Raw genomic sequence first — 27,777 nt, forward strand, 5'->3', positions numbered from 1 at the left:
TTTAGGGAAATTCGTTATAAAGCAGATAATACACCAGGGTTTGTACCTGAGTCTCTGCTCTACAACTTACTAAAAGATGCAGGACATATTGAGTAACTTTGTGAGCTCCACTTTCTTTCATTGGAGACTGATGACCATTTTTGCCACACTTGACTTTTCAAGGTTATGAGTTGCACATAAGAAAATATATGAAAACATTATACAACCAGTAATTTACCAAACCCAACCTCCCTATTTTGCAGATAAAAACTGAAAGCCCAAAGGAATGAAAAGCATTGACAGATGAGGCATTAAAGAACAGGGAAATTATAGGACTTGTCCAGGCTTCAAGTATTTAGAAAAAGAGCCGGGACCAGAACCCACAGCCCACAACTCCATGTCTGGTTATTTTTGCTACTATGCCTAAAATATCATGTACTATTATCATTAAACATGGTCCCTCTATGTTTCAGGCAAACAGGCAGCAGGTAAATTATGGATTGTAGTGTAGATAGGAGAATTGCATTTCTTCTATGGTTCATGACAAACTTGGGTAATGCAAGAGAGTCCGTTGTTCCAATTCAGCTTTTACATCATAAAGCTGTCACAGGGCCAATTACTTCTTCCTTCTTTCTATTGCTCTGCTAGTTATCCCAACACACTGAGTCCAAGCACATGGGCACCCAGCCACCAGAAGGTGACTAACACCACCTCTTTGTACCTAAGCCATGTACGATAGGCAGATAGCTCCTTTAAAAAAAAAAAAAAACTTGCTAGACAAGTTGGTATCAGTATCCCTAAACTACAAATGCTCCTTTGTTATGCAATTTTAGTAAAAATAGTTGACTGGGAGGGGAGAAAAAAGGCTAATAGTATTTTGAGCCAACAAGGTCAGACCATTTGGACAATGACTAACCTCAACAGGGTTTCGAACCTTTTTCATTAAAAACTTTTTTTCTCAAGGTACTTTTGTAAATCACCTCACCTTCTGCCTTCCCCTCAACTTCAGTCTTCTGCTAGCGGGGAAAAGGTGGCATTTTAGAATGTTGAAAAAGAATCAGATCTCAATCAGATTAAAAAAAAAAAAGGCCTATGTGGACTCAAACTGGAAGGGAAAACACAAACATAAAAACAGTTGTGTTGATGGGACAGCTGGCTGGCTCAGTCTGTAGGGCATGCAACTCTTGATCTTGGGGTCATGAGTTCAAACTCCACATTGGGCACTGAGATTACTTAAAAATAATCAATCCAGAATAGTTGTGTTGGCATGCTGGGATTATTTTTTTCCATTCTTAGTTTTGTTTTTAATTTGAAAAAACATTCATATATAACATAATAACTATTATATATACCATATAGCAGTATATACAATTTGTTACATATATTACTTGTGTTTTTAACTTAAAGTTCAAACTTTATACAGTGTCTATCTTGACAGAATGGGATTTAATAGATCTTTTGGATTTAAATAACTAGTTACAGTTTAGTTTTTCACCCCATGTGTAGCAGTTAAGATTCTTTAGTTGCAAGCAACAGAAACTAATTCTGGCTACTTAAACAAAAAGAGAATCTGTTGTAAGAGCATGGGAGAACAGTGGCACCAGGGTGGCTCAGTCAGTTGAGTGACCAGCTCTAGATTTTCGCTCACATTGTGATCTCAGGGTTGTGGATTGAGCCCTACATCAGGCTCTGCACTCAGCAGAGTCTGTTTGTCCCTCTCCCCCTGCTCCTCCTGCTGTGCCCTCTCTCACTCTCTCTCACTCTCTAATAAGTAAATGGATAAATAGAATATTTAAAAAAAAATAAGGAGTATGGGAGAGCAGACGGGACCAAAGGGAAGCCTTGGAGAAGCAGAAGGCAGGTAACCATTGAGAATGTCCACTCCATTGAGCGTAAGGTCCTGCCGCTGGAGTAAATGAACGCTTGCCAACTATTTGTTTCTTCTGTGCTCAATCCCTGGGTCTAAGATTCAAAGTCCTTGTAGAGTGGGATTCTGCTTGGTCAGAGATGTACCAAGCTAGGATGTCTTAAGCTGATGAATGAAAGAGGTAGTTGAAAAGGAGTCTCCTGGGTCCTCTTCATTTCCATGTGGGAGAGCAAAACATGGAGGATCCCCTCCCACCAACACAGCTCTCAGCAGCAAGCATAGTCACCCCAAACGTTGACGAGGATACTTTCTGGAAGATCTTATCTCCACTAAATCATAGATTTGTTCTCACCACTCAACAAGATGTTTGTGAGAACACAAATGGTCTCCCAGCAGTATTTTAGATGGACTCCCACACAGCTTTCCTCCTCACTTGTCAAGGACCAGTGAAGACCTGCTTTGGGCATGACATTTTGGGGTGATGCTTCAGAGCCACGATAGAACCTGACCCATCTCTACACTTAAATAATACAAATCAAGTCCAATCCTCCTTAAAGCATATTCCGCATCCATCACAACACTGCCTAGTATCGTGTTCCTAGGTCCTTCCCATCCTACTCTCACTCTCCTTTCGACCACCGTCCACATAGCTTTCCCTGAAGAATGTTCTGTATTAACAGACATTCCATGACAATGAAAAGGAAAGGGGAAAGCAATATAAGAATTGCTGGGTAAACCAAGTCTGCAAGTCGAAATTTGTCTAGATAGCTCTAGACCATTCTATCCAGTTTTCAGGGCCTTCCTTTGAGATTCTTAAAGGTAACCACTAAACCACACATTCTTAGGAGATGAATTCCACATGACTTTAAGACATAAGCAGTTTAACGGCATTTTTGATAGATGGAGGTGAATGTGTCAAAAATTTTATTAACATTTGGTTAAAAACCTTTACACCTGGGCCATGCCAAGACATAGAAGGTTCTTAAAGAAGTTACCCATTAGGGTTTGCTCCTTGGTTTAGGAACCGTGGGGCCTTGGTATTTTTTTGTTACGCGGTTTAAGAATTCATGATCTTGGTCCAGGGCTGGTAATATTGTGCCACTTTCTTCTCCCTTTAGGGAAGAAGAGACGCTATTATACCTGCAGCCTCTCAGCATATTATTGCTACACAGTTGACTCCTTAACATCTTCTGTGGATTAGCAATTTGCTCTAAATTGGCCTCGAGTCTCCCTCAGAGGAGAGGAGCACTGAAATATTTCTCAGGCTGGATCTTAAATGCAGTTTATGTGTGTGGTAAAACCGACCTATCATAAAATTTGCCATCTTTAACCGTTTGCTCAGTGGCATTAAGTATGTTCACATTGCTGTCCAGCTATCTGCAGAACCATCCATCTGCAGAACGTTGTCATTTCAAACTGTAACTCTGTACCCATTAAACACTAACTCCCTATTTCCTTCTCTCCCCTGGCTCCTGGCCCCTATCATTCTACTGTATGCCTATCTCTGAGTTTGACTCTTCTAGGTCCCTGACGTAAGTGAAAGCACACAGTATTTGTGTTCTCGTGTCTGGCTTATTTTTAAGTGCAGTTTTGATACACAGAACAGTGCCCTCATGGTGAGTAAGGACATAGCGTATGTAGCTGTTACTTCCAAATCGGAAATCTTTGGCCTGGAGCCCTGGATGAGTCCTAGAGATCTGAACCACCTTACAAGGTGTTCATAGGAGCCTTAATCCAGAACATGCGGATTGGTGTTCTGGGTCCTCTCTGCTCTGAGAGCAGCCTCTTGGTCCCAAACCAGGATTGGCTATCTTCAGTTAGCAACACATCACCAACCTGGTCATATTTATTGTATGGCTCTGGATTTTGCTGATTCAAGTTTGATGCCTAACAGACTGTCACTCACTCTATAAACCCCCAGCCTCCTAGCCTCTTAAGAACTTTGAGTTCACCTTCTTCGTATGAAAAATGTCTAATGAAAATGCAACTCAAAACCACAATGAGACACCACTTCACACCCATTAGGATGGCTATGATCAAAAACCAAACAAAAAACAGAAAAAAAAAAAAAAACCCAGACAAGTATTGGCAAGGGTGTTGAAAAATGGGAACCCTCATGCATTGCTGGTGAGAACGCAAAATGGTGCATTCACTATGGAACACAGTATAGTGGTTCCTCAAAAATTAAAAATAGAATGACCATATGACCCAACAAATCCACTTCTGTATATACACCCAAAAGAACTGAAAGCAGGAATTTGAACAGATATTTGGACTCCCATTTTCATAGCAACATTATTCACAATAGTCAAAAGAACAGCCCAAGTGAATATCTATGATGAATGGATAAACAAAATGTCATCTATCCACACAATGGAATACTACCCAACCTAAAACATAAAGGAAATTCTGCAGCACCTGCTGCAACATGGATGAACCTTGGGAGCACTATGCTGAGTAAAACGAACTCGTCACAAAAGAACAAATACTGCAGGATTCTACTTAGAGTAGCCAAATTCACAGAGATGAGAAGTTAAATGGTGGTTGCCAGGGGGTGGGCGAGAGGGGAGCAAGGACAGGGAGTTAATGTTTAATGGGGACAGAGCTTCATTTTGCAAAGATGGGAAAGTTCTAGAGAGGATGCTGGTGATGGCTACAGAGCAATGTGAAGGTACTCAAGGACCCTGAACTGTACACTCAAAAATGGTGAAAAGGGTAAACTGCTGTGTTGCACGTTACAATAAAAAATGGCTTAAAGGAGTGTCTACTGCTGTCTGATCATTATTCCCTGCTCCCGCAGAGAAGTCAGAAGCCCTGTGTACAGTTTAACCCAAACCCCATCTTCTGGGAAGAGACGAAATGTGTTAAGTAGCAAAGTGTCTTTCAAAAGCTAGGCCTGCCTTAGTTGTTTTCGTTTCTCAGTTAAAAAAAAAAATCACTTCAGCATCATATCCCCTCCCTTCCTCCATCCGTCCATCCGTCTGTCCCCATCAAAAGAAGTAAGCAGGGGAAGAAAAAAACAAAAACAAAAACAAAATTCTAAATCAGAGGCAACAGGACAAGCTTTTATGGGACTAGGATGGTTTCCAGGAGCCAGGAAGCCGCCACTCAAAGGCAGCCCATTCAACATGGATGGGGGAGAAACCCAGAGCTAAGTCGTGAGAGCAGCTCACCTGTCCGGTCACCCATTCCACGGGAGCAGCACAGGCACCTGCCCAGTGATCACCTGGTAAGGTGGCATGCCAGGACACGTGGGCACTCCTTTCCACTCTGAAGTCACTTACCTCAGAAAAATGTTTCTCAATAATGTTCAAAGCCGTCAGGGCGACCTGAGGGTTCTCATGAAGTTGCAAAGCCTCAATTTTATCAATGCCACCCATTTCTTCGATCAGAAGACACAGGTTTTCCTTCTCTGATAGCTTTTCTGCCGCCTGTGGGCATACAAGAAAAAGCGAGACTCTGGGCCAAAGCCCTTTGGAGGTGGGGCTTCACCACTGGGGAGTCAGACCAAAGGTTCCTGGGTTCCAGAATGGCAGCCACAGTTTTACTTTTCCCTAATTAAGACAGCAGGATCAGGGACAGCTGGGTGGCTCAGTCAGCGAAGCGTTCAACTCTGGATTTTAGCTCTGCTCATGATGTCAGGGTTGTGAGATCAAGCCCTGTGCTGGGCTCCATGCTGGGCGTGGAGCCTGCTCAAGACTCTCTTTCTCCCTCTCCTTCTCACCGCCTCTTCTCTGTCTCCCTCTCTTTAAAAAAAATTCAGGATCTTGCTCCCCTTTCAGATATTTATAATATATATATTTAAGTTTATATTAATTGCACAAAATATAATTTTTGCGAAGTATGCTGCCCTCCATAAATACATTGCTACTACTATTTCATACGTATCTCCCTTCTAATTAATAGAAATTGTTTAAAATACGGTTTGAAAGAATGTTCAAGTAATGCTATTTAAATGCAGGTGTTCTGGGCCTACCCTTGCTGGAAAGCCTTGAGAGGTCAAGCTAAAGGGACCCTTAGTAACACCACGGCAAATAACCAAGTCCCTGGAAACAAGTAATATGAGTGGATTTAATCCAATGTGGATCGTTGGACTCATCACATAGGGCTATTCCTTCACTCGAACATTTGTACATATTCCGTGGGTGAGGCCTACAAAACTGGGGATCAAGATGTGCTTTGGAAAAGGCCTTTTCATAACTCACGTTCTTGGGGCAGGACGGGTGAATAATTGCTGCGGTACAGAAAGCAGAATATAGTAAATGATCGGGGGTTTCAGTTATAGAAGATGCACATAAAAGGCCTGGAAAGTAACCATGTTCTTGATGAGTGGTGCTCTGCCAGGGTCAACCATAGGATAATCACAGCATTCCCACAACGAGGGGCAAGGACAAAGATTTGAAGGAATACGTGTTGCATATTAGGTGAAGAGGGAGTAATTCAGCTAAACAGCCTATTTGGAGGAAGTGAAGAAAAATAAAGAAAAGGCTGTGGTGTCCACTCCTGAAGGGCTCTGCTCTCTATTTCACTTTTCTAAAGATTAACTGGCTCGGTCAGTTAAGGGTCCAACTCTGGATTTTGGCACCTCCTGTGGTTCAAATTAAACATGATTTGGGCTCCGCTGTCTACCTGATAAGAGTTTGCACTGTGTGTCTAAACCCTGACGCACTCTAGTCCTATCCCGCATGTCCAAAGTGAGGGGTTTTTTTTGGGGGGGGTTGTTTTTGTTTTGTTTTGATATTTTGGCTTTGAGCAAAGAAACTGAGGCAGGACCAATGTGCTAGGTCAGCTTCAGAAAGCTGGGGCATGTGGGATGACCAAGGGCAGTCAGAGCTCTGGCGAAGGATTCTGGATGTTGACACCACAGCAAATGGCCCCCAAATCACTTCAAAGAACTTCAACTACACTCCGCTGTCCATTTGAGGCTCTCTCCTACCTCGTCCTCCTAACCTGCTATTCCAGTGCCTCTCTCTAGTCTATCAGATGTGGTTTTCACAGACTCTCCCAAGGAAAAAAATCCCAAATGTTTAGTTCAAATGAAACAGATGACGTTAAATTTCTACAGCCCACAAGTGTGCTTTCACAAATGTGTTATGACGTTATGTCCAACTTTGTCTACAGGTGGCCAAGTCTCTATTCTTCATCTATGTGATTTGCTCAGCCTTAGTGTCTAATTGGGTGCTGTTTCAGATCTGTTCTTGACTCGGGTCAGTTCTTGCCAAGACAGTTACATGAAAAGGATGCTTAAAGTGAGCTTTTAAAAGGAGTCCCCTGGTGTTACTTTGAAATTTTTCAAACAGCTTGGTCGCATATAAAAGGACCTTAACCAGATGAATATAGCCAGCCTTCAAGATGGCCTCAGATAATCCCTACCTCCTGGTATCAAACACCCTTATATAGTTTCCTCCTGTGTTAAGTGGAGTTGATCTGTATAAGCAATTGGATGTTGTTGAAATGACTTCCAAGGCTAGGTCATAAAAGCCATCGGGGCTTCCACCTTGCTTTCCTAGATCACTTGTTCCAGAAGAAGACAGTTGCCATGATGTGAAGACACACAAATGGTCCTATGAAGAGGTCCATGTAGTGAGAATAACTTTCCAGGCATGTGAGTGAGCCATCTTGAAAGCTGATCCTCCAGCCTCCATCAAGCCTTCAGATGAGACTGCAGCCCCAGGTGACACCTTGAACCTCATGAGACCCTGAGCCAGAACCATCCAGCTAAGCTGCCCCCAGATTCCTAACCCCAGAAACTAGGTGACATAATAAATATTTGTTGTAGACCAGCAGGGAGTAATCAATTATGCACCAATATAGAACTGACACAAATGGTTTATGGACATTGGCTTTCTTTCAGAAATAAGACTTTTCTAGATCTCTAATCAAGTCTTCGTAGTCAGTTTCAAGATCTATTCCTGTTAACTTCTTGCTGTGCTTTTGAGTGTATCCTATGTTTTAGCCTTCCAAGAGAGCCAGCCATGTGGTTCACGGACTGCTTTACCCTGCTTTGAAGCTTTGATTGGTTTCTCCATCTCACTCAGAGTAAGCTGAAGTTCTCCCACACCTTATGTGATCTGGATACTCTGAGCCTGACTACCACCTTCTATCCATTCACTCCCACTCATCCTTGAGTGCTCTTCCCCAGATATCCACAAGACTCACTCCTCTCAGGGCTCTGCGTAAATGTTCTTCCTGAGACAAGTTTCTTCTAATGACTGCATACAAGGGATTGCCATTCTTTCCCCACTCTGAGCCATCAGTGATGGCTTGGCAGATAAACTCTCAACTGTTGTGTCTGTTTCTCTCACCATTAATACATAAGCTCAATCAGAGCTTATGTTCTGTTGTATCCTGAGTATCTGAAACAATGCTGGGCGTACAGTCACTCATTTGAAGAATGAAGATGGACCTTCTTTGAAAGTCCTCTTATTTTTGTTACCCATAGGATATGTGGCCAGGAGGAGGGGTGAAGGAGTGGTAAGAGGATCCACATGTGATTCTCTTAATCTCTCTTTAAGAACCAAATTAAGTGCCTTAAATTTGGAAACTGCTATTTAAAAACCAACCTGCTTAGAACAGCTCACCTGGAGGATAAAAGAGAGAACGTCAAGGATGATGATAACGATTTTGGTGTCTTGGATAGTAAGCAGATTCACCAGTGGCTCCAGGACTCCAGAGTGGACAAGCTGGATCAACTGGTCTATGGTGCCTCCAGTTGCGAAGTTAGCCACAGTCCAAACAGCCTCTTTCTGGACTTTAAATTCTCCCTGCGGAAAGAGAACATTTACATTCTTTCTAGATCCTGGGGAACTTAAATACATCAATGCTAACTTAGTTCAATACCTAGGTAGGCCAATGACAGCCAAGACTGTACGTGCAATTTACATAGAACACCTCGGCAACCGGCCTCTAGCTCATGAGCAGACAGCATCTTCGAGAAGCCCAGAAGCAGGCAGGCAGACTGCCATGGGGCCTTATCTAAGCTGAAGTAGACTCATTTCCTTAGGTCAGGTTATGGGGAAAAAACAGGCATTATGCTTGGAATTTTAGGTTCTAGTGACCTCAGTCAACATTTCTGGTCTTTCTGTTGCAGGAAAACTGTGGACAAAAGCTCCATAGCTACAAAGCCCACCACACAGAAGTGATCTCAGACACTGAGCCGGCCCGGAGGTGACAGAGGAAGGCCACTGAAACGTCACTCAATGTATCCCTTGCATTTATAAAAAAGACATTGCCCAGAGATATGTGAGTAATTAATCATAGATCCTTCTATCCCCGGGCAGAAGGAGTTATTCCCATTTTATGGCTGGGGAAAAACCTGTGACTTCAGCTTAAAAAAACAAAAACAAAAACATATCAATAACCGAAACAACATATGGCTCCGGGGGCGCCTGGGTGGCACAGCGGTTAAGCGTCTGCCTTCGGCTCAGGGCGTGATCCCGGCGTTCTGGGATCGAGCCCCACATCAGGCTCCTCTGCTATGAGCCTGCTTCTTCCTCTCCCACTCCCCCTGCTTGTGTTCCCTCTCTCGCTGGCTGTCTCTATCTCTGTTGAATAAATAAATAAAATCTTAAAAAAAAAAAAAAACAACACAACATACGGCTCCGAGCCAGGTGTAGTTCAAAAGGCAGTTTGAAATAAGATTTCTCCCTGACTCATGACTGGATGTTCTGATTAGAATATGTACGGACTCACAGAGGCACACAGGATAGGAAGTATCTGAAGGATTGGGTTGAACCCTTGGTTTGGGGGGCGCACCTGGGAACCCACCGTCCAGCCTGAGGGCAGGCACACCACCAGCAGCTTCTCTCTCCCATCCTACTCCACTTGCCTCCCCGCCCCCGAGTAAGACTGTGTCTTACTCTAGGCTTGTGTCACATGCAGATGATTTAAACAGAGCTCATCCATTCCAAGTGACAAAAAGAAATGCTGACAGATAGTAGTTGTCCCAGGGAAGGGAAGTGGGAATCAGGAGGAAGAAGGAAGCTTTATTGTATTTCTACTTTTATATCCGGATTTTCAGTGTATATTACCACTCTAATCAATGTGATTTTTACACTGAAAAGGCCACTTCCTTCTGTGTATATAGTATCACCATAACCTGATATGTTCTTCCTCCTAAAACAAAACCTCCCCCCCTCCCTTGGCAAGTAGAGTGGATTGCACATTCTTTCAACACTAAAGATAAGCCAATATTTACCAGCTCAAGATTTTTTCTGAATATTTGAGCTGCAGGGATCATCTTTTCGTTGGACAATGCCTGTTTAGTCTCCAAATCTTCAATGGGCTGTCCCAAATGGGATGCCTCTTCCTTTTTCCAGGGCGAGTTAGGAAACTAAGGTTTCATAGCTCTGTTGTGATCTCAATTAATTTGCTTCTTAGCCGGGATCTGAATTCCTGAAGGAGCTCAACACGGGGCCAATTGGAAAAGAGCCTTTTGTCATGGACACGGAGTGCACCACTTACATTTTTTAGCAAAGCCACCAAGGGAGGCAGCAAGCCGCAAGCAATCAGCCGCTGGATGTGCTGGCAGGGCCCCGCAGCCACGTTGCTCAAGGCCCAAGCCGCCTCCTTCTGGATGGAGGACTTGGGGTGCGTCAGGAGCTGGGGCAGCACATTCAGCATGCCCGCATCGATGGCCACCTGGGTCTGGTGATCCGTTCCCGTGACAATGTTCCCCACGGTGCGGAGGGAGGGGGTCTGGAAGAACAAGGCTACAAGTGTAACCAAGCATTGCAAAGGTACAGTAACAGGAAAGGGACAATCGCACCAAGCTCTGTGCATTCCAAAATATTTGTCATGCTATGTTGATGGTGCTCGAGAAACCTGTGACTAATGATTAAATCCATGATCCCTATTAAGTCAGCACATCCCATGGCCATTTGCATAGTTTAAAGGTACTTGCTAGCCTCTCAACAGTTCCAGCTCATGTGAGGCAGAGGTCAAGGGGTGCCTTTACTAAGAAAGAACACTGCCCTTTTCGTATCCTTACACTGGGAAAATCGCTAAATTGATTACAGGGTTTATAATGCAGTAACTCCTACCGAATTTGTATTTAGCACCAGTGTCAAGTTTCTGTTGTATATTTCATTGGATCTAATGAGATCCCAATGGCATTTTCTTTTCTTTTCTTTTCTTTTTTTTTTTTTTTTTTTGATGTATTCACAAACTCCCTCTCAACTCTGAAGGCGCCCAGGATGGGTCTGCAACCGGGCTCAAGACAATCACCCTCTGAGGGCTGACTGTGCATTTATTTTGGTGTCTCTGCACCGGAGTGGCTGCCGCCCGCGCAGACTGTCAACAGTTCTTGAGTTTTCTGAGCCTTCTTTGCTGCTACTCAAGCGAGAGGTGAAGCAGTGCTAGAGGCCAATCACAGCTTTGGCAGGATGGCTCCGAGTGGGCCCTAGACCCCCCAGGACAAGCAGCTTCTTACAGATACTCTCTCCGTACCCTCCCTCTCCCCAATACCATCCCCAAACTACCTTTGATGTCTGAGGAAGACCATGCTAACCTAGGCATAGACGATCGCTAAGGCTGCATAAACATACAACGTCAGCCTCAGAAATCAAAAGGGCCACCCACGTCTCAAGGCACATCTTCAAGAAGGCTATTATGCAAGGGACAGGTTTCATATCATAGCAAAGTATTTGATGTTGGGTTTTTTTCTTTTCACTTTCACCTATACCGAAGTAGTCTAATAACAAACTGGGGAGAGGATAAGAGGGAATTTTTTTTTATACCTGAGTAAGAAATTCAAATGTTACAATGAGCTTTATGTTAACACACACACGTGCACACACGCATACACGCACACACACGCACTATATTAGCCAACTTGTTAACATCCACGTGCACAGACCCCTAGAAGGAAAGGCCACAAAAGAATAGTTTACGGGGTGGAGGGATTCTTTTAATTTGGTGCTTGTCTAGATTTTCTGGTTACCAGATTAAGACGAAGTAAGTTATTGAACATCCACTAGGACTTTGGATCAAAATAGATTCAAGCCTTTGGCTAGAGAGTAGCAGAGACCAGAGAAAAGCAGATAACGAGCTTTGTTCTAGACAAAGTAGGGGACCCGATTGTGGAAGACGGGGGCTGGGAGAGGCCTTGTTCAAGAGCGTATGACTCCCGCATTCTCATCTGAAGGCCCGGACAGAGATACGTGGGACCAGGGATGTTTACCAAGATATTGAGCTCTGAGCTGCTCATGAGCTGGACCAGCCTGGGCAGGACCCCCATGTTGACCACTTGGCCGATGCGCTCGTTGGAGCCGTCAGTGAGGTAGGACAGGGCCCAGCAGGTGTCCGAGAGGACCTCGCCGTCTTGGTGCTGCAGGAGGTGGGACAGGACGGGCAACATCTGCTTCACAGCCTTCGCGGAAGGGTAAGGGTTCTTGTTTCGGCACAGGTTGGACAAGGTCCACGTGATGTTCCGCAGAAACGTGATCTGTAACGAGGAGACTGCTTCCAGCATCAGGTGCAAAGGAGGAAAAATGCCAATGGCTTGTGTGTCCTTGCCATCCCTGATCAATATTATCGACCAGCATGAAGCCACGCATCGGAGCTTCCGCAGAATCTGTTCTCGATAGTGATGCATGCTAGGGAGACTGAGAATGAGCTTTAGGTTTCATATTCAAATGTGAGGTGGAGGTTTCCTTGTATGCCTCAGAAATGTCCCTCCCCGCCACCTTGACTCAGCTGATGACTTATTTCATTATTCATTGACAAAGCAAAGGTCAAGCAGGAGTTACTTGTTCTGCCCATCGGCCAGTCAACATAACAACATGGGGTCACCACGTTCCTGATCTTTGTTGGAGGGTCAGTCCTCCTACCCTGCATCTGGATCCTATTTTTGCCTCTGAAGATTCTATCCGCACAGTCACCTCTCTCCCCAGATCCCTCCCACACTCCGGGACCCTCCACCTCTTTAGCCATCATCCTGCTTTTATTTTTCCAGAGTCCGGCCTCAAGGATGCATCTCTACTCACTGTCTACCTTGCAGCTCCCCATTTGTTCTGCTATCCCTTCTGGTCTGATTTCTGCCCCTACTTCTTTGCATTGAGTGATCAAATCGGCTTCTTCCAAGCCACCAAATCCAACAGCTGCTTTTTTAGTCCTAAAGTTACTGTCCCTCTCAGCTGTCTTTAGTACCCTCTTGAAAAAGCTCTTCTTGACACCTATGACACCAAACCTGCATTTCTCTTGCCAAATGGGCTGTTTCTTCTCAGTCTTTTGGGCAGACTCTGCCTGACTCCTGATTGTCAGAGCCCTCGAGACTTGGTCCCAGGCTCTGCTGCTCTAGGTCAGGGGTTGGCAAACTTCTTCTGCAGAAGGCCAGAGAGGAAACACTTCCAGCTTTATGGGCCATAGGGTCTCTGTTGCAACTAGTCCTCTGTGCCCTTGTAACATTACAAAAGCCACGGACAGCAAGGGTATAAATAAATGGCGATGGCTGTGCTCCAATAAAACTTTATTTACAAAAGCAAGCAGCTGGGGCGCCTGGGTGGCACAGTGGTTAAGCGTCTGCCTTCGGCTCAGGGCGTGATCCCGGTGTTACGGGATCGAGCCCCACATCAGGCTCCTCCGCTATGAGCCTGCTTCTTCCTCTCCCACTCCCCCTGCTTGTGTTCCCTCTCTCGCTGGCTGTCTCTATCTCTGTTGAATAAATAAATAAAATCTTTAAAAAAAAAAACAAAAAAACAAAAGCAAGCAGCTGGCCCCTGCTCTAGCCGAGCTTGCCCAGCTGGATGACGGACGCACACACAAGCATCTGGACCTGCATTATCCATCCACCTGACGTTACTGCGATGGTGCCTCTCACTCGCTTTAACTTAACAGATACAACTAATGCTCGGATTCCTTCTTCTCTCCGTCTTTCCATTGCTCTGGGCGGACAGTCATCCAAACAACCTGACCTGGAACCCGAGGGCATTCTTGCTCCTTCCCATCCCCCATGCCCAGCATGGCAGCATCCAGCTCTCTCTGCTCTCACTTTATAAGCAGCCAGGAGGGTCTTCCTAAAAGATCAGATCACTTCACTTCCTGCTTCCCTCTGCCAGCAGGTGTGTGTCTAAATCCTTCACCCTACTTGTCATCTTGCTCTGCTCTCTCCTTGCAAATTCCCTGGTCATACCAGCCTCTTACTGGTTCCCCCATGTCAGGTTATCTGCCACCTTGAGGGATGGGTATTCCCTGGACTTTTAGAAACTACCTTCCCTTCATTTTTGTTTGAGGCAGATCTAGAACCAGCATTTATCCAAGGGGGTCCCCTATTGTTGCCACATCAATCAGCTTGGACTCTAAGCTTCGAACCTAGACCCAGTACCTAGAACAGAACTGGTGACCCATTAACTCTCTCTGTGCTGCTTGAATGGAGAGCTTAGTCATCTACTTTTATAGGATTGTAAGCTTAGAAAATAGTGCTGAAGAAAAATGAGCACTATTGGCCCTTGGGGACAAATTTGGATCCATCTCTGCCCGATGTGATATTCAGTCCTAGGCCTTGCTTATAATTGCTGTCCTAAGGGGCAAGGCGGCAACCGTATGACCTAGCACTGACTTGAAAGTACTCCCCCAATTTCAGAAACGTGTTACCTAGCTAGTTTTTCTACTTCAAAGACACTTACTGGTATGGTTGATGAAACGAGGGCCAGTAGATGTGGAATGGCATTGCTTGAGATAACGAGGTCTCTGTATTCTGGGCCATCACCTACAAAGACATAAAAATGTGATATTCGGGGGCACCTGGTGGCTCAGTCAGCTAAGTGTCTGCCTTTAGGTCAGGTCATGATCCTGGAGTCCCGCGATAGAGCCCCACATTGGGCTCCCAGCTCAACAGGGAGTCTGCTTCTCCCTCTGCCCTTCGCCCTGCTCATGCTCTCTCACTCTCTCGCTCTCAAATACATAAAATCTTAAAAAAAAAAAAAAGACTGTGACATTTGAACAGGAAGCAAAGAGAATGCTGGGCTAAGTGACTAATTTTTTAAAACCCTGTGCAAAGGGTGAGAAGTCAAAAACACATTCCTGGGTTGGATAAGTACATAGTACAGCCACAAACTAGATCCTGGGTCTCCATCCTGTCAGTTGGGTAGATAGGCCAGACGTGAAAAGCAGACATCACACAGCAGCAACCATATAAACAGTCTATGGACACATAAAGGAGCCAGCCAATGGGCCCAGGAAGTGCCCTCGAGACTCTAAATGCTGGTGGCACTTCGCAACACAGTTCTCAGGAAGATGAAGGCGATTACAGGCCAAATTGTCTTCCCAGAAGACTCTGGCATGGGGTGGGAACTTCCAAATTCAACTCAGAACCTGATCTGGGAGATGGGTCGATGCTAGCTGTCTGCTTCTCAGGTGAGAATATCGATTTGAGACCTTAGAAGTCTCCATTTATAATTCTTCAACCACAAGGGCAAGGCCTAGGTTACCTTTTATACCACAAACAATTTTGCCTGTGCCTTACTGAACCAAGCAAAATGAGGGACAAAGTCTCTGTAATAGGGGCTTCCTTTCTGCAAGCATTTAACAAGCAGACTTATTTCATATTCTGTGTTTGCTAATCCCAATATCTGAAGTCCTTGGAGGTCTAATCATACTGTTTGTTTCTGCTGACTCAGTCATGGCGGGTTGTTGATTCTCTGAACTTGAAACTGCTAATATTTGGCTGATCTTAATTTGTCAAAATCCTGAGGGGCCCAATTGAGTTCATATCCCCCCAAGAGCATTATACTTATACTCAGCCAGGAATCCTGGGGCTTCCAACCTGGCAGCACCAACTCCTCATTTTATGCTTTCCTGGACCGTGCAGGGAATACAGCATCAAGCCCCAAATTCACAAGGCCATTTTAGGACTGCCCTTATAGGGGGGTCTTTTCTGGTATGTTCCCTTGGCAACTTTCACTGAAGGTAGAATTCTTTCAGGGTCCTGGGTATGCATGAGTTGGTCCTAAATACTGCACAGGTCAAAGACTTGTCCTCTGTTCCTGAAGCCATTAAGGCCCGAGGCCGTGGACCCCGGTATTGACAGATGTCACCAGGAAGCCTGTAGCTTCAGTACACATGGCATCATCTGGTCGCCACTTTCATTTCTGGCCTCTGAACTTGACTCTGGATTTGGGAAGAACCTGGCATACTCTTCCCAGAATTTCTAGATATTCATACTGAGAATATTGAATCTTAAGCTACCCAAAGAACTCCCATAGCATGCCAGACGCCTGGCCCACTGGTTTCCTACCCCCCGGAGGGGAGAGTCTCACCTGCTATATTACCAAGGGCCCACACTGCCTGTTCACACACAGTCATGTGGGGGGAAGACAGGAGCTCAACCAAAGGTTGGATGGCCCCACCTTCCACAACCGCCTGAGTCTGCTCGGAAGGCCCAGAAGCAATGTTGGTCAGAGCCCAGGCTGCCTCGAACTGCAAGCAGGGGTGGGGCGACAGCTTCAGGAACTCCACCAGCCTGGGAATGAGCCCTGCTTCAACGATCAGTTTTAGAGGAGGGTTCCTTTCCTGGGACAGCATTTTCCTTGTAGTGAAAGACGAAAGAAAAATAAATAAACAAGCCATGTGAGGCTGAAATTAAGACCTTCCTGTATAAATGTTCTTGGCGTTCCTTGTATCAAATGAGACTAACATCTGGGCCAGAGATACGTTGTATCCTGAAGTCCAGCCTATGGCACTTTGCAATGACAAAGCAACATTCTTCCCTTTAGGTATTATCTAGGAGCTGAGACTCCTATAGAGGCCAATTTAAATTAAGCAATTCATCTCTGACAACACTTGCATAGCTTAAGTTGTTCTCAAGGGCGGTGTAGAGGAACGATTTAGTCTCGCTTTTGAATGGACTCGCCTCTTCTTAAATTGTGTGGGCATTTTGCCACTGCCACAAAACCAAAAAGGCCACCGGAGCTCGTTTCTAGCTAGGAACCTATAAACCCGAGAAGTCTGTTAGAATGGCAAAAATAGACAAGGCAAGAAACAACAATTGCTGGAGAGGATGTGGAGAAAGGGGATCCCTCCTACATTGTTGGTGGGAATGCAAGTTGGTACAGCCACTCTGGAAAACAGTGTGGAGGTCCCTTAAAAAGTTAAAAATTGAGCTACCCTATGACCCAGCCATTGCACTACTGGGTATTTACCCCAAAGATACAGATGTAGTGAAGAGAAGGGCCATATGCACCCCAATGTTCATAGCAGCATTGTCCACAATAGCCAAATCGTGGAAGGAGCCGAGATGCCCTTCAACAGATGACTGGATTAAGAAGTTGTGGTCCATATATACAATGGAATATTACTCAGCTATCAGAAAGAACGAGTTCTCAACATTTGCTACAACATGTACGGCACTGGAGGAGATAATGCTGAGTGAAATAAGTCAAGCAGAGAAAGACAATAATCATATGATTTCTCTCATCTATGGAACATAAGAACTAGGAAGATGGATAGGGGAAGAAAGGGATAAAGAGAGGGGGGTAATCAGAAGGGGGAATGAAGCATGAGAGACTATGGACTCTGAGAAACAAACTGAGGGCTTCAGAGGGGAGGGCGGTGGGGGAATGGGATAGACTGGTGATGGGTAGTAAGGAGGGTACGTATTGCATGGTGCACTGGGTGTTATACGCAACTAATGAATCATCGAACTTTACATCAGAAACCAGGGATGTACTGTATGGTGACTAACATAATATAACAAAAAAACATTAGAAAAAAAAAAGAAGTCTGTTTGTGAGTACCTGGCTGCCTGGGTGGCCTGGAAACATAGGTCTGGATCTGAGGCATTCACACCATTGATTATTTCTTGCAGGCTGAGGCTGACCTGCAAGGAGACACACATTCAGGTCAGAGTCTCTGCCCACAGGAACCACAAAGGTCATCTAGTCCAGCCATCTATCTGGTTAGAACAGGCTGGCTTGAACAGTATGTCCCAATCTGCACATTGTCTACATTAGGGGAGAACACTTGGTGGTCTTATAGGTCTCATGGATCTGTGCGACACTCTCCGTGCTCTGAGAAAGGGGTAATTCCTATCATCACTTGGATCCCCAGCACCTTTTCATCCTCTGCAGTAAGAACATGTTAGTGATGACCAGTAAAAATGGCAGAGTAAGGACCTCCAAAAATTCTCTCCTCTGTAAAAACAAGAAAACCAACACAAGTAGATCAACCTTCCGAACTCTAGAAATTGACGGAAGGCTTGGAGCAATTTTTTACTTGAGCCAACAAGAGATTATTCAAGAAAAACAGCTAATCTCAGGAAGAAGAATTCTAGGAAACAAAATGCATCAACATATGAACAGGATTATACATCGTGACCAACTGGGATTTAATTCAGGAAGGCAAGGGCAGTTCAGCATATGAACACCAGTGTAGTAGGTCATATTAATAGGATATAGGGGGAAAAGCACACTATCATCTCAGTAAATGCAGGATAAGCATTTGACAAAATTCAGGCAAACTTCCATGATAATAAACATTCAGCAAGCTCGAAATAAAGGGCAACTTCCTCAACCTGATAAAGCCATCGAATAAAACTCCACACAGCTAGCACCATACTTAACAGTAAAAGATGGAAAGTTTTCCCCCTAAGATCAGGAACAAGACAAGGATGTCCATTCTTGTTGCTTTTCTTCAACATCATATTGGAAACTCTAGACAGATCAATTAGGTAAGAAAAAAAAAAGTCATCCAGATTGGAAAAAAGATAAAATTATTGCTATTTGCAGAATTCAAGAACTTGTATATGGAAGATCCTAAGGAATTCCCCCCACACATGAAAATAGAGGTTCAGCTATAGGCTTCAGGATTAACATAAAAAAGTCACTTGAATTTCTATATACTAGCAATGAACAATCCAAAATTGAAATTAAGAAAATAATTTTATTTTCAATGACATCAAAAAGAATAAAATACTTGGTAACAAATTTAACAAAAGAAGTACATAACTTATATGCTGAAACTATGAAAAAAGTTAGAGAGGATCTAACAAATTTAAAAATACCCATGATCATGAATTAGAAGACTTAAAGTTGTCAAGACGGCAATACCCTTATAAATTGATCTTATTAGATACAGTGTAATCTCCATTAAAATCTGAGCTGTCTTTATAGAAGAAATTGGCAAGTTGGTTGTAAAATTCATATGGAAATTCAAGAGATCCCAAATAGCCAAAATAATCTTAAAAAAGAAGAACTAAGTTGGAAGACACTTCCCAATTTCAAAACCTACAACAAAGCTACAGCAATCAAGTCTGTGTTGTGCTGACATAGGATAAACATATTGATCAATGGAAGAGAATCCAAGGTCCACAAATAAACTCTCACATTTATGGTCAATTGATGTTAGACAAGGGTTTTAATACCACTCAGTGGCAGAAAGGATGGCCTTATGATGCTGGGACAACAAGGTATCCACATGCAGGACAATGAAGTTGGGCCCCTACTTAACACCACTTACAGAAATTTACTCAAAGTGGATCAAAGGTCTGAATGCAAGAGCTAAAACCATAAAACTCTTAGAAGGAAACTTAGACATAAATATTTGCGACCTTGCCTTCTTAAATAGGATATCGAAAGCACAAGTAACCAAAGAAAAAAGTAGACGAATTGAGAAGTTTCAAAATTTAAAACTTCTGTGCCTCAAGGATTCTAGTAAGAAAGTAAAAAGACAATCCACAGAATAAGAGGAAATTTTGCAAATCATGTATCTGGTAAGGGCTAGTCTCCAGAAGAGACAGTATAAAGAACTCTTACAACTGAACAATAGAAGGACAAATCACTCAAGTTTAAAAATGAGCAAAGGGTTTGAATAGACATTTCTCTAAAAGATCTATAAATAGCCAATAAGTGCATCAAAAATGATCATCCGTCGTTAAGAAAACCTATCAACATTGTAACAATATGGTCTTTTGTACCCACTAGGTGGCTACAACCCAAAAATGGACAAGTGTTGATAAGAATGTCAGAATGTACAATGATACAGCTCCTTTGAAAAATAGTTTGGCTACCTATTTGTTTCCTATTGTTGCTATAAAAATCACCACAGATTGAGTGGCTTCAAACGACACATTCTCTTATAGTTCTGGAGTTCAGAAATTTATGATCAGCTTCACTGGACTAAAGGCAGGGCTGGCTCCTGCTGGAGGCTCAGGGAAGAATCTATCTCCTTCCCTTGTTCAGCTTCTAGTGGGGCCACCTGTGTTCCTTGGCTTGTGACCCCCTCCCTCCATCTTCAAAGCACAACATGCTAATCTCTGCTTCTGTGGTCCTATCATCTGCTCTAACTTGTCCTTCATCCTTATTATAAGGACCGATGTGATTACACTGGGCCCATCAGGCTAATCCAGAACAATCTCTGCATCTCAAGATTCTTAACTTAATCACACTTACCAAGTCCCCTTTGTCATACAAGGTAACATTTACAAGCTCTGGGGATTGGAAGATGGAGATATTTGGGCAAATATTCAGTTTACCACAAACAGTTCTTTAAAGAGTTAGACAGGATGATCATAGGACCCAGCACTTCTACTCCTAGGTATACTCAAGAGAATTGAAAACATGTCCACACAAATACTTGGGCACAAAACAGCATTATTCATAATAGTCAGAAAGTGGAAACACAAGCGTCCACCGACTAATGAATGGATAAACAAAACGTGGTATATCCACACGACGAAGTATTAATCAGCTATAAAAGGAATGAAGTACCAACGCATGCTCCAACATGGATGAAACTTGAAAACATTATACTGAATGAAAAAAGCCATGCATGGCATCTTAGAGAACGCTTTCGGCCATTTTTTTTGATGACCACTACTGCATCATTGGATCCACTTGTCCAGATTGAACTCCTGTCTGCCCCATCCCAGCAGGGTGCGATGATGCATGCGGATGTTAGCTAAGGTGGGATATAGACGACAGCAGATCATAAAACACATGCAGATGCGAGGCTATTGGAGTCTAAGAAGAGAAACTCCCCCATCAGGGCATTCCAGAAAGGATTTGCAAAAACAGTGTTGGCCTGCAAGTCAACCCAGAGCTTACACTGAGCAAGGTTGGTATGGATGGGGAAGAGAAGATAGAGGACAGCATTCGGGTCCTAGGCAAGACTTCATATGTTGAGTGACCAGATGCTTCTAACTGAGCGAGAATCTTCGTAACCCCTCATTTCCTATTTCTGACTAAGTGGTGGCCAGTGAATTTCCATTAGAAGCAGTACTTTGTGCACCCCACCCCACTCAGAACATAGATCCCAAACTCACAGGCACAAACCTAACGGCCTTTAGCTTTCTGAAACCACCAGCTCCGCTCTAACCATGATCTCTCCACCCCTCTCCTCAAAGACCCCCAATTAGAGCTGGCAGGTTCTGAATCTCTTAAACATTTTCAAGCCAGAAAACCTTGCTAAGGACGTATTTCACACACAACTGTCCTGAATGCCACATTCCCCATGTACCCCTTTGGTAAGTTGTCCAGAAGCTGGGTCAGGGGAGAAATTGGTGATATTTCTTCTCTTTAAGGCCTGCTCATCTTTCTTGGCCTTCCGGAGCTCCAGGCTGACTGCCATCCGCTGTTGCCGCCTCATCTAGGAGGAAAAGAAAGAATTGGAGCCCTTAGAGCAGGGAAGTCAGGTTTTCACCACATTTAGCTTTTAGAACATGCTTCAAAGTGTCAGATTCCACTTCTGCAGATGCAACAGGCTGGAAAAGTTAAGATCACACAGTAAATAGTCTCAGCATGGTTTATGTCTTCTGCTTTCTCCTACTATACCACATCCACAGAAATAGTCAACCTTCTTCCCAAAGTGAAGGAAGCCTATCTACAGTCCTGGCAGGCCAGGACTCTCTCAGCTATAGAGCCATCAGAGCAAAGCATCCCATTGCCCAAGTCTGAGCCCATCTTCCTCAGTGCTGATTAGTCCCTGAAGAACAGGCCTGGGCCTCCCAACTGTGGGAGATCCAGGCGGTGCTGGGGACTATGAAGTCTATGAAGACATGCCCCACATGACCCTGACCATTAGGGATCAGTCTACAGGTCGTTCAAGACTTGATCCTGTCCTAGGAGTTTTACTTGGATGCCAGACTGAGGGAGATTAAAATTAAAAACAAAACAAAATATACCCTTTTTTCTTGAATCAAAAGAAACTCATACTTTATTAGCATCGAGAATCCTGGGGGAAATGACCTATTCTTTAGATTAGAGTTCTATTTTGCTATATCTGCTTGGTCACCCCCAATGTCCTGATCCTCCACTCCACCTTTTTTTTTTTTTTTTTGGAGAAGGAGAGCACGCATGCGTGAACATGCATGTGCGTGAGCATGCATGCGCGTGAGCAGGGGAACAGCAGAAGGAGAGGGAGAGACAGGCTCCACCACCAGTGCAGAGCCACCAGGGCTCACTCTCACCACCCTGAGATCACGACCTGAGCTGAAATCAAGAGTTGGACGCTAAACCGACTGCACCACACAGGCGCCCCTGCTCCACTCCATTTTTGATGCATTTCAACCCTGAGATTTTCACTGCACTGCTCCTGCATAGAGTGAAGCAGTGGCTGGGTACTCACAGACGCATCTTTGCCTCGGTACTTAAATTTTCTCATCCTCTCTTCTGGAGCATCTAAAGTCGGCATATTGACTGGAAACAGTACCACCTGCAGGTAAAACAGTTGCCAGGGGATTGTCAGTGCCCAGGGTGTGGGTTCCTATGCCACAGCCGTCCTTGCTCTAAGCCCTGGCGGGGCTCACAGTGGATGGGAGAGCAGACTCGGGAAGTCAGCTTCCATAAGCATCACCACATTGGCTCAACAGGCAATGAGCACCATGGGAGCCAGAGAAGACCAGCCCTGGGCTGCAGGAGTGAGGGATACCCTCTTGGAGGCAGTTCAGCTTGAACTGGGCTTTTGAGGGCTAGGGTAGGCCGGAAGGAAAGCACAGAACCCTCTTGTGTGGCTGTGTCCAAGGAGTTCTGCACAGAGCGTATGCACAGGATGGTGATGCCCAACCAGGACAGGAAGATGGCCGTCTTCTCCCACACCCAGTTCACCAACCTTTGGGTCACGATGGTCTCAAGCATGACCTGCTCCTTCTAATTCTCTGGTTGATGGCTTCCACCCCAGACCAGGCCACCATCATCTTCCAGCTACTCTATGGCAACAGCCTTCTTCCTGTTCTCCCCAGTTCTACCATTGGTGTATTCCAATCTGTTTGCCACACAAAGGCCATGTGATCTCTTAAAGATAATTTCCCCTGCTTCCAAACTCTCTAGTGGCTGCCTGCTGAGTTCAGAAGAAAACTCAGACTCTCTCTGATACCAACCCTGTGTGAGCTGGCCCCAGCCTGCTTCACCTGCAGCAACACTTTGAATTTCCATCTAAGAACCTGAGCATCTTTCCAGTCAGTTTTATATTCTCCATAGCTTTTACCACCACCCAAAATTTCCTTGTTTGTTCATCTTCCGCCCCCTCCCCCCAATGACAATGGGGTCACGTGTGTCTTAGGTAGGATTCCTCAGCCCTTTCATGACGTGCGACATATAGTAAGTAGGTACTCAAGTATTTGTTGGATGAGGGTGGTGGGTGATAGGTTATAAAGGGAGCTGGTCCCTAATTAGAGGAGGTTATTCAAATCAGGCCACATTTTAACTTTCTACAAGGCAGCAGGGAATGACATTTCTTACAAGGGTGCAATAAGTATCCATCTGTTTCCAAGTACACGGGATGAGCCAAACTACATTACAGAGAAGAGAAAACTAGATAAAGAAGACCAGAGTCTATTGACTCTATTCTTGAATGTACAACAGCTGGGAATAATTTCAAGAGGGAAGACTAATTTAGACACATCAATTTGGACAGGACAGTGTAGACAACTAGGAAAATTCCAGAAGTAGAGTGCCAAGACTGAGGTCTTAAGAAGAGAGATGAACTCTGTGAGAACAGAACAAGAACTCAGTCTTCGTGACATTCCTTACTAGGGCCCAAAAGAATGAAGAACCAGCAAGGGGCCAGGAAAAAGGGAATTTGAGTCAGAACAAAAGAATAATAGTGTCCAAGGCTCTGGTGGTAAGAGCAGCTACCAGGCCGGGCACAAGTCCCTAAATAAAGTGCCACCAGCCGCCCACAGCCCGATAGAGCCGGTGGGCTGAGCTTCAGATCAGAGGTACAAGCATCTCAGGCTAGAGAGTAACCATGTCCTGTACTTTCATCTGCCTTTAAGTAACTTCGAATTCTGCTCCATAAGGAAGAAGAGTTGCTTTCTAGGACCAAAAGGTAAATCAGAACACCCCTTTTAAGTTTTTTGTTTTGTTTTTTACTTTTAAGTAGGCTCCACACCCAACATTGGGCTTGACCTCACAACCCTGAGATCAAGAATCACATGCTCTACTGACCAAGCCAGCCAGCTGCCCCCCGGACATCCTTTAAAACACCATCTCAAAAGAGTTTTCTAGCTGCTATAATAACCAGGGTCAAGAGGGTTATCAGCTGGAAACTGAGATTTAGGTTGGAGCGAGGAGCTACACCCTATATCTCCAAGAGGTAAGGCACATGGCATTTTCTAAGTCTGGAGTAGAATAGTATTAAGGGCCTGGTTCAGGGAGCAATAGGCAAAACATACTTATCACATGCCAGGAAAGTCAGACACTTGGGATTCAATGACACAACATTAATAGTAAGGTAGAGATGGGGCACCTGGGAGGCTCAGTCAGTTAAGCATCTGACTCTTGATTTCGGCTAAGGTCTTGATCTTGGGGTCATGACATCAAGCCCCACGTTGGGCTCCAAGCTCAGTGGGGAGTCCGCTTAGGATTCTCTCGACTCCCCCTCTGACCCTCCCCCCACTTGCACACGCTCTCTCATGTGCACGCTTTCCAAAATAAATAAAATCTTTTTTTTTTAATAGTAAGGTAGAGATGGCCCCATTTTATGGATGGGGAAACCATCTCAGAGGTCACTTCCCACAGAAACCCACAGAGCCCACGGCTGTCAGCCATCAGCTCCAGGACTTGAGCCTGGATCGGGCTCCTGCATCCACGCTTTGGATCACCAAGCTTTATGGCCAACAGTCTGTAAGGAGTTCTGATGAGGAAAACAAGTCACTCCCCATGGGTGGCACTCAACACCTGGAGATGTTGGAAATAGGAAAGCACATGTCTCCGGCAAGGGACGCCACTTCTGAGATACTCTGCTAATGCGTTGCCACTTCATTGCTGTCTCACTGCTCGCGGCCCCACCAGCTCGGTCCACGAGACCCTCAGTACGAGGCCAGTTTGGTAAAAGGGGCTGATATGTTCTTGTTTCTGGGGAGCTCCAAGGCAGTGCCTGGTTCCAGGACTCTTCCACGAGAACCATTCCTCCTCCTGCCACAGCCCAGAACGTATGGCCATTAAGGAACCTCGGAAGAAGGTCCAGGGGTTCAGATGAGCGCCACCTTCCTTCAAATATCAAGGCGAAGGCCAGTGTGGCACAAGCAGAAAAAGCTCAACTTCAGAGGGAACAGGGTCCTCCTCCTCTACCCACCTCCCCCCTGGGGGGCATCTTGAAGGAACAGTTTGAAAGTCACAGATTTAGCCAAACCTCTGATTTGGGGACAGTCTACAAAACGAATTCTTCTGGCTTTCACAGGTTTCTCTAGTCACGGCTCAGAGTGTGCTTCCTTCCCCTCACATGGCTATTTGTGGCATCCGGGAGAGCTACTACCCTGCCACCCTTCACCAGTGGCACGAAAGAGCCAAGTTGGAGGCTTTGCGTGAGGCACGAGCTCAAAGTCAGAGCACGTAGTCGGCAGTGCCTGGAGTCTGAGATCCGGAGGAGGCCAAGTTGCTTATTTAGGCAAACAGCACCAACTTAGGGGCTTTATTTGCATACACACCCAGGCTCAGTCCAGTTCTGCTGCTCTCCGCACACTAGGAGACTCCCACCCTGGGAGAGTCAGGTGGCAGAGGCCCCGCCAAGGGACGTGGCCATGCTCATGGTCTTCCAGGTTCCCAAGCAGCTCTGGACCTTTCTTTCTTTTTGAGTGAAGGGAAACTAGGGACTCCTAAGTCTTGTTCATGGCACTGAGTCACTCTTTCTGGTTGGAGCGTTACAGGCCATTTTTAAAATACTTTTCTAGAACTAGCCAAGCTTTGACTGTTAGCATCTTTCAAGAACTGAGAACTGTTTTAAATTAAGATCGAGATCATCCGAGAGTTGGCTTCTAGAAAGGAGCATTTCTCTGACTTTACATTAACACACACTCGTGGTATAGACAATGTAATACCTCAGAAACGTATTGAGCATTAACTCCCATAACCTACCCTCCTCCTAGTTAGCCTTTAAAAAACTCACACCCGCGCTGAGGGGCTAATTATAGAAGGGGAGTTTCATAGACACAGTTCGGCCACACATTTCTCCACTTGCCTGTACTGTGGATTTTTTTTTTTTTAAGATTTGTTTAAGTAATCTCTACGCCCAATGTGGGGCTCAAACTCACGACCCCAAGATCAAGAGTCACATGCTCTACCCACTGACCAGCCAGGCACCCCACCTATGGACATCTTTTGATGTCAGAATGTTCAGATCTATCTCACTAACAGCCACTTCTTCAAACTCAGTGGGATTTAAGCTAAAACTGCACATGGGGTTGGACTGAGGGTCATTCCCCAGGGAGACCCACTGACCTCAGCCCAGCGTGCACGGGTCAGCAAGCAGGCACAGCTGGGGCAGGACTACAAGGATGAAGCAGCAGCCATGGGGGCGGGGAACCCACCTTGGCATTCACAGGGCTTTACCAACATGGACAAGACGTGTCCAGACCCAAAATTTGATGCAGGGAGACACACAGTCAGGTGCCCCTCCAAGGCTCACACTGGCCCAGAGGGGAGGCAGAGGTCACAGCAAGAAAGAACAAAGGAACCCAGGGCTTCTTCCCAGCGATCCTGGGAATGTTCTGGGAGGGGGTAGAACCAGCCGGGGATAGTTCCCACAGGTGAACATGTCCCGGGGGATATTTCGGGGAGAGGGAACACAGGTAAAGGAGCAGACACACAGATATATAGGCTGCCATATGGTCAGGCTCCCTGTATCCTACCAGCCCCCATCTGGGCTCTGCAGAGTCAACGGACACCCGGCAACTGCCACATCCTCCTCACCCACCCAGAAAACAACCCAAGTGCCACTTCGCACAATTTCGTTAAACCAAGACTGAGTTCAACAAGGACAGACCCAGCCTAGGCTTTCTGGGAGCCGTCCTTCTGAGCAGGCCGCTGGCTTTTGCGGGGGAGCAACACCGAAGCAGCCTCACCCAACCCCCAAGCAAGAGCTAGGTGTCTCGTCAATACCCAGGCAGAGGAATCCTGGAGGCCACGGCCACATCGGGAGCCCCCGGCACCCACTCACTCACCACTCCCCTGGAAGAGAGCCACAGCCTCCAGCCTCCTGGGCGGCCTTAAATGCCCTCAGAAAGTGGCAGGTGTTTGGGGGCATTTGGCCCTTCCCCGCAGGGTTGATCTCTGACCGAAGTCAATGGATCTTAGCTCTGGTGCTCATTGGAAGCACCTGGGCAGCTCTGGGCAGCCGGCTGCCTGGGCCTCAGTCCCGAGGCTGATTGAGTGGGTCCAGAGGGAGTCCCTGATCTCCAGGTGCTTCTCTGGTCCGGATGAGACACAGACAGGAGCCTAAGAGCTGCCACGGACCTTTAGCCTCTGCAGCTGCAGCCTCCCTCTGGGAAGGGCTTTTGCTGGGTGTTTAAGGCTTCTGGGATCTGGCTAGGTTGGCCTCCTAAAACTGGAGTATTAGGCTTAATGCTGCCATGGAACAGTTAGCAAATGTTTATTCCCAAGGCAGGCAGGGAGACTGGGCGCTGGTGAGAATGGGTTGGCTTCATATCAAATTGGAAACTGGAACAAAATTTCACATGTTATTCAACCGGGGTGCCTGGGTGGCTCAGGCGGCAGAGTATCCAA

At 45.4% G+C, this 27,777-nt stretch overlaps 1 protein-coding gene across 1 annotated transcript; it reads right to left on the reverse strand.

Moving 5' to 3' along the window:
- Positions 1–722: 722 nt before the first annotated feature.
- Positions 723–27,450, reverse strand: KPNA7 (karyopherin subunit alpha 7). Its single transcript, XM_045813402.2, has 11 exons — positions 27,216–27,450; positions 22,403–22,489; positions 21,296–21,424; positions 17,578–17,660; positions 16,102–16,370; positions 14,470–14,552; positions 12,027–12,290; positions 10,310–10,543; positions 8,428–8,610; positions 5,131–5,277; positions 723–2,958 (listed from the first exon to the last, which is right to left on the reverse strand). Exons 2-11 carry the CDS (start codon positions 22,466–22,468, stop codon positions 2,845–2,847), a joined length of 1,572 nt encoding a protein of 523 aa, XP_045669358.1. The 5' UTR covers positions 22,469–22,489; positions 27,216–27,450; the 3' UTR covers positions 723–2,844.
- Positions 27,451–27,777: the final 327 nt, after the last annotated feature.

This window comes from Ursus americanus, chromosome 2 (genome assembly GCF_024610735.1).
Source record: "Ursus americanus isolate L20-20 chromosome 2, mUrsAme1.1.p, whole genome shotgun sequence".
Classification (NCBI taxonomy): domain Eukaryota; kingdom Metazoa; phylum Chordata; class Mammalia; order Carnivora; family Ursidae; genus Ursus; species Ursus americanus.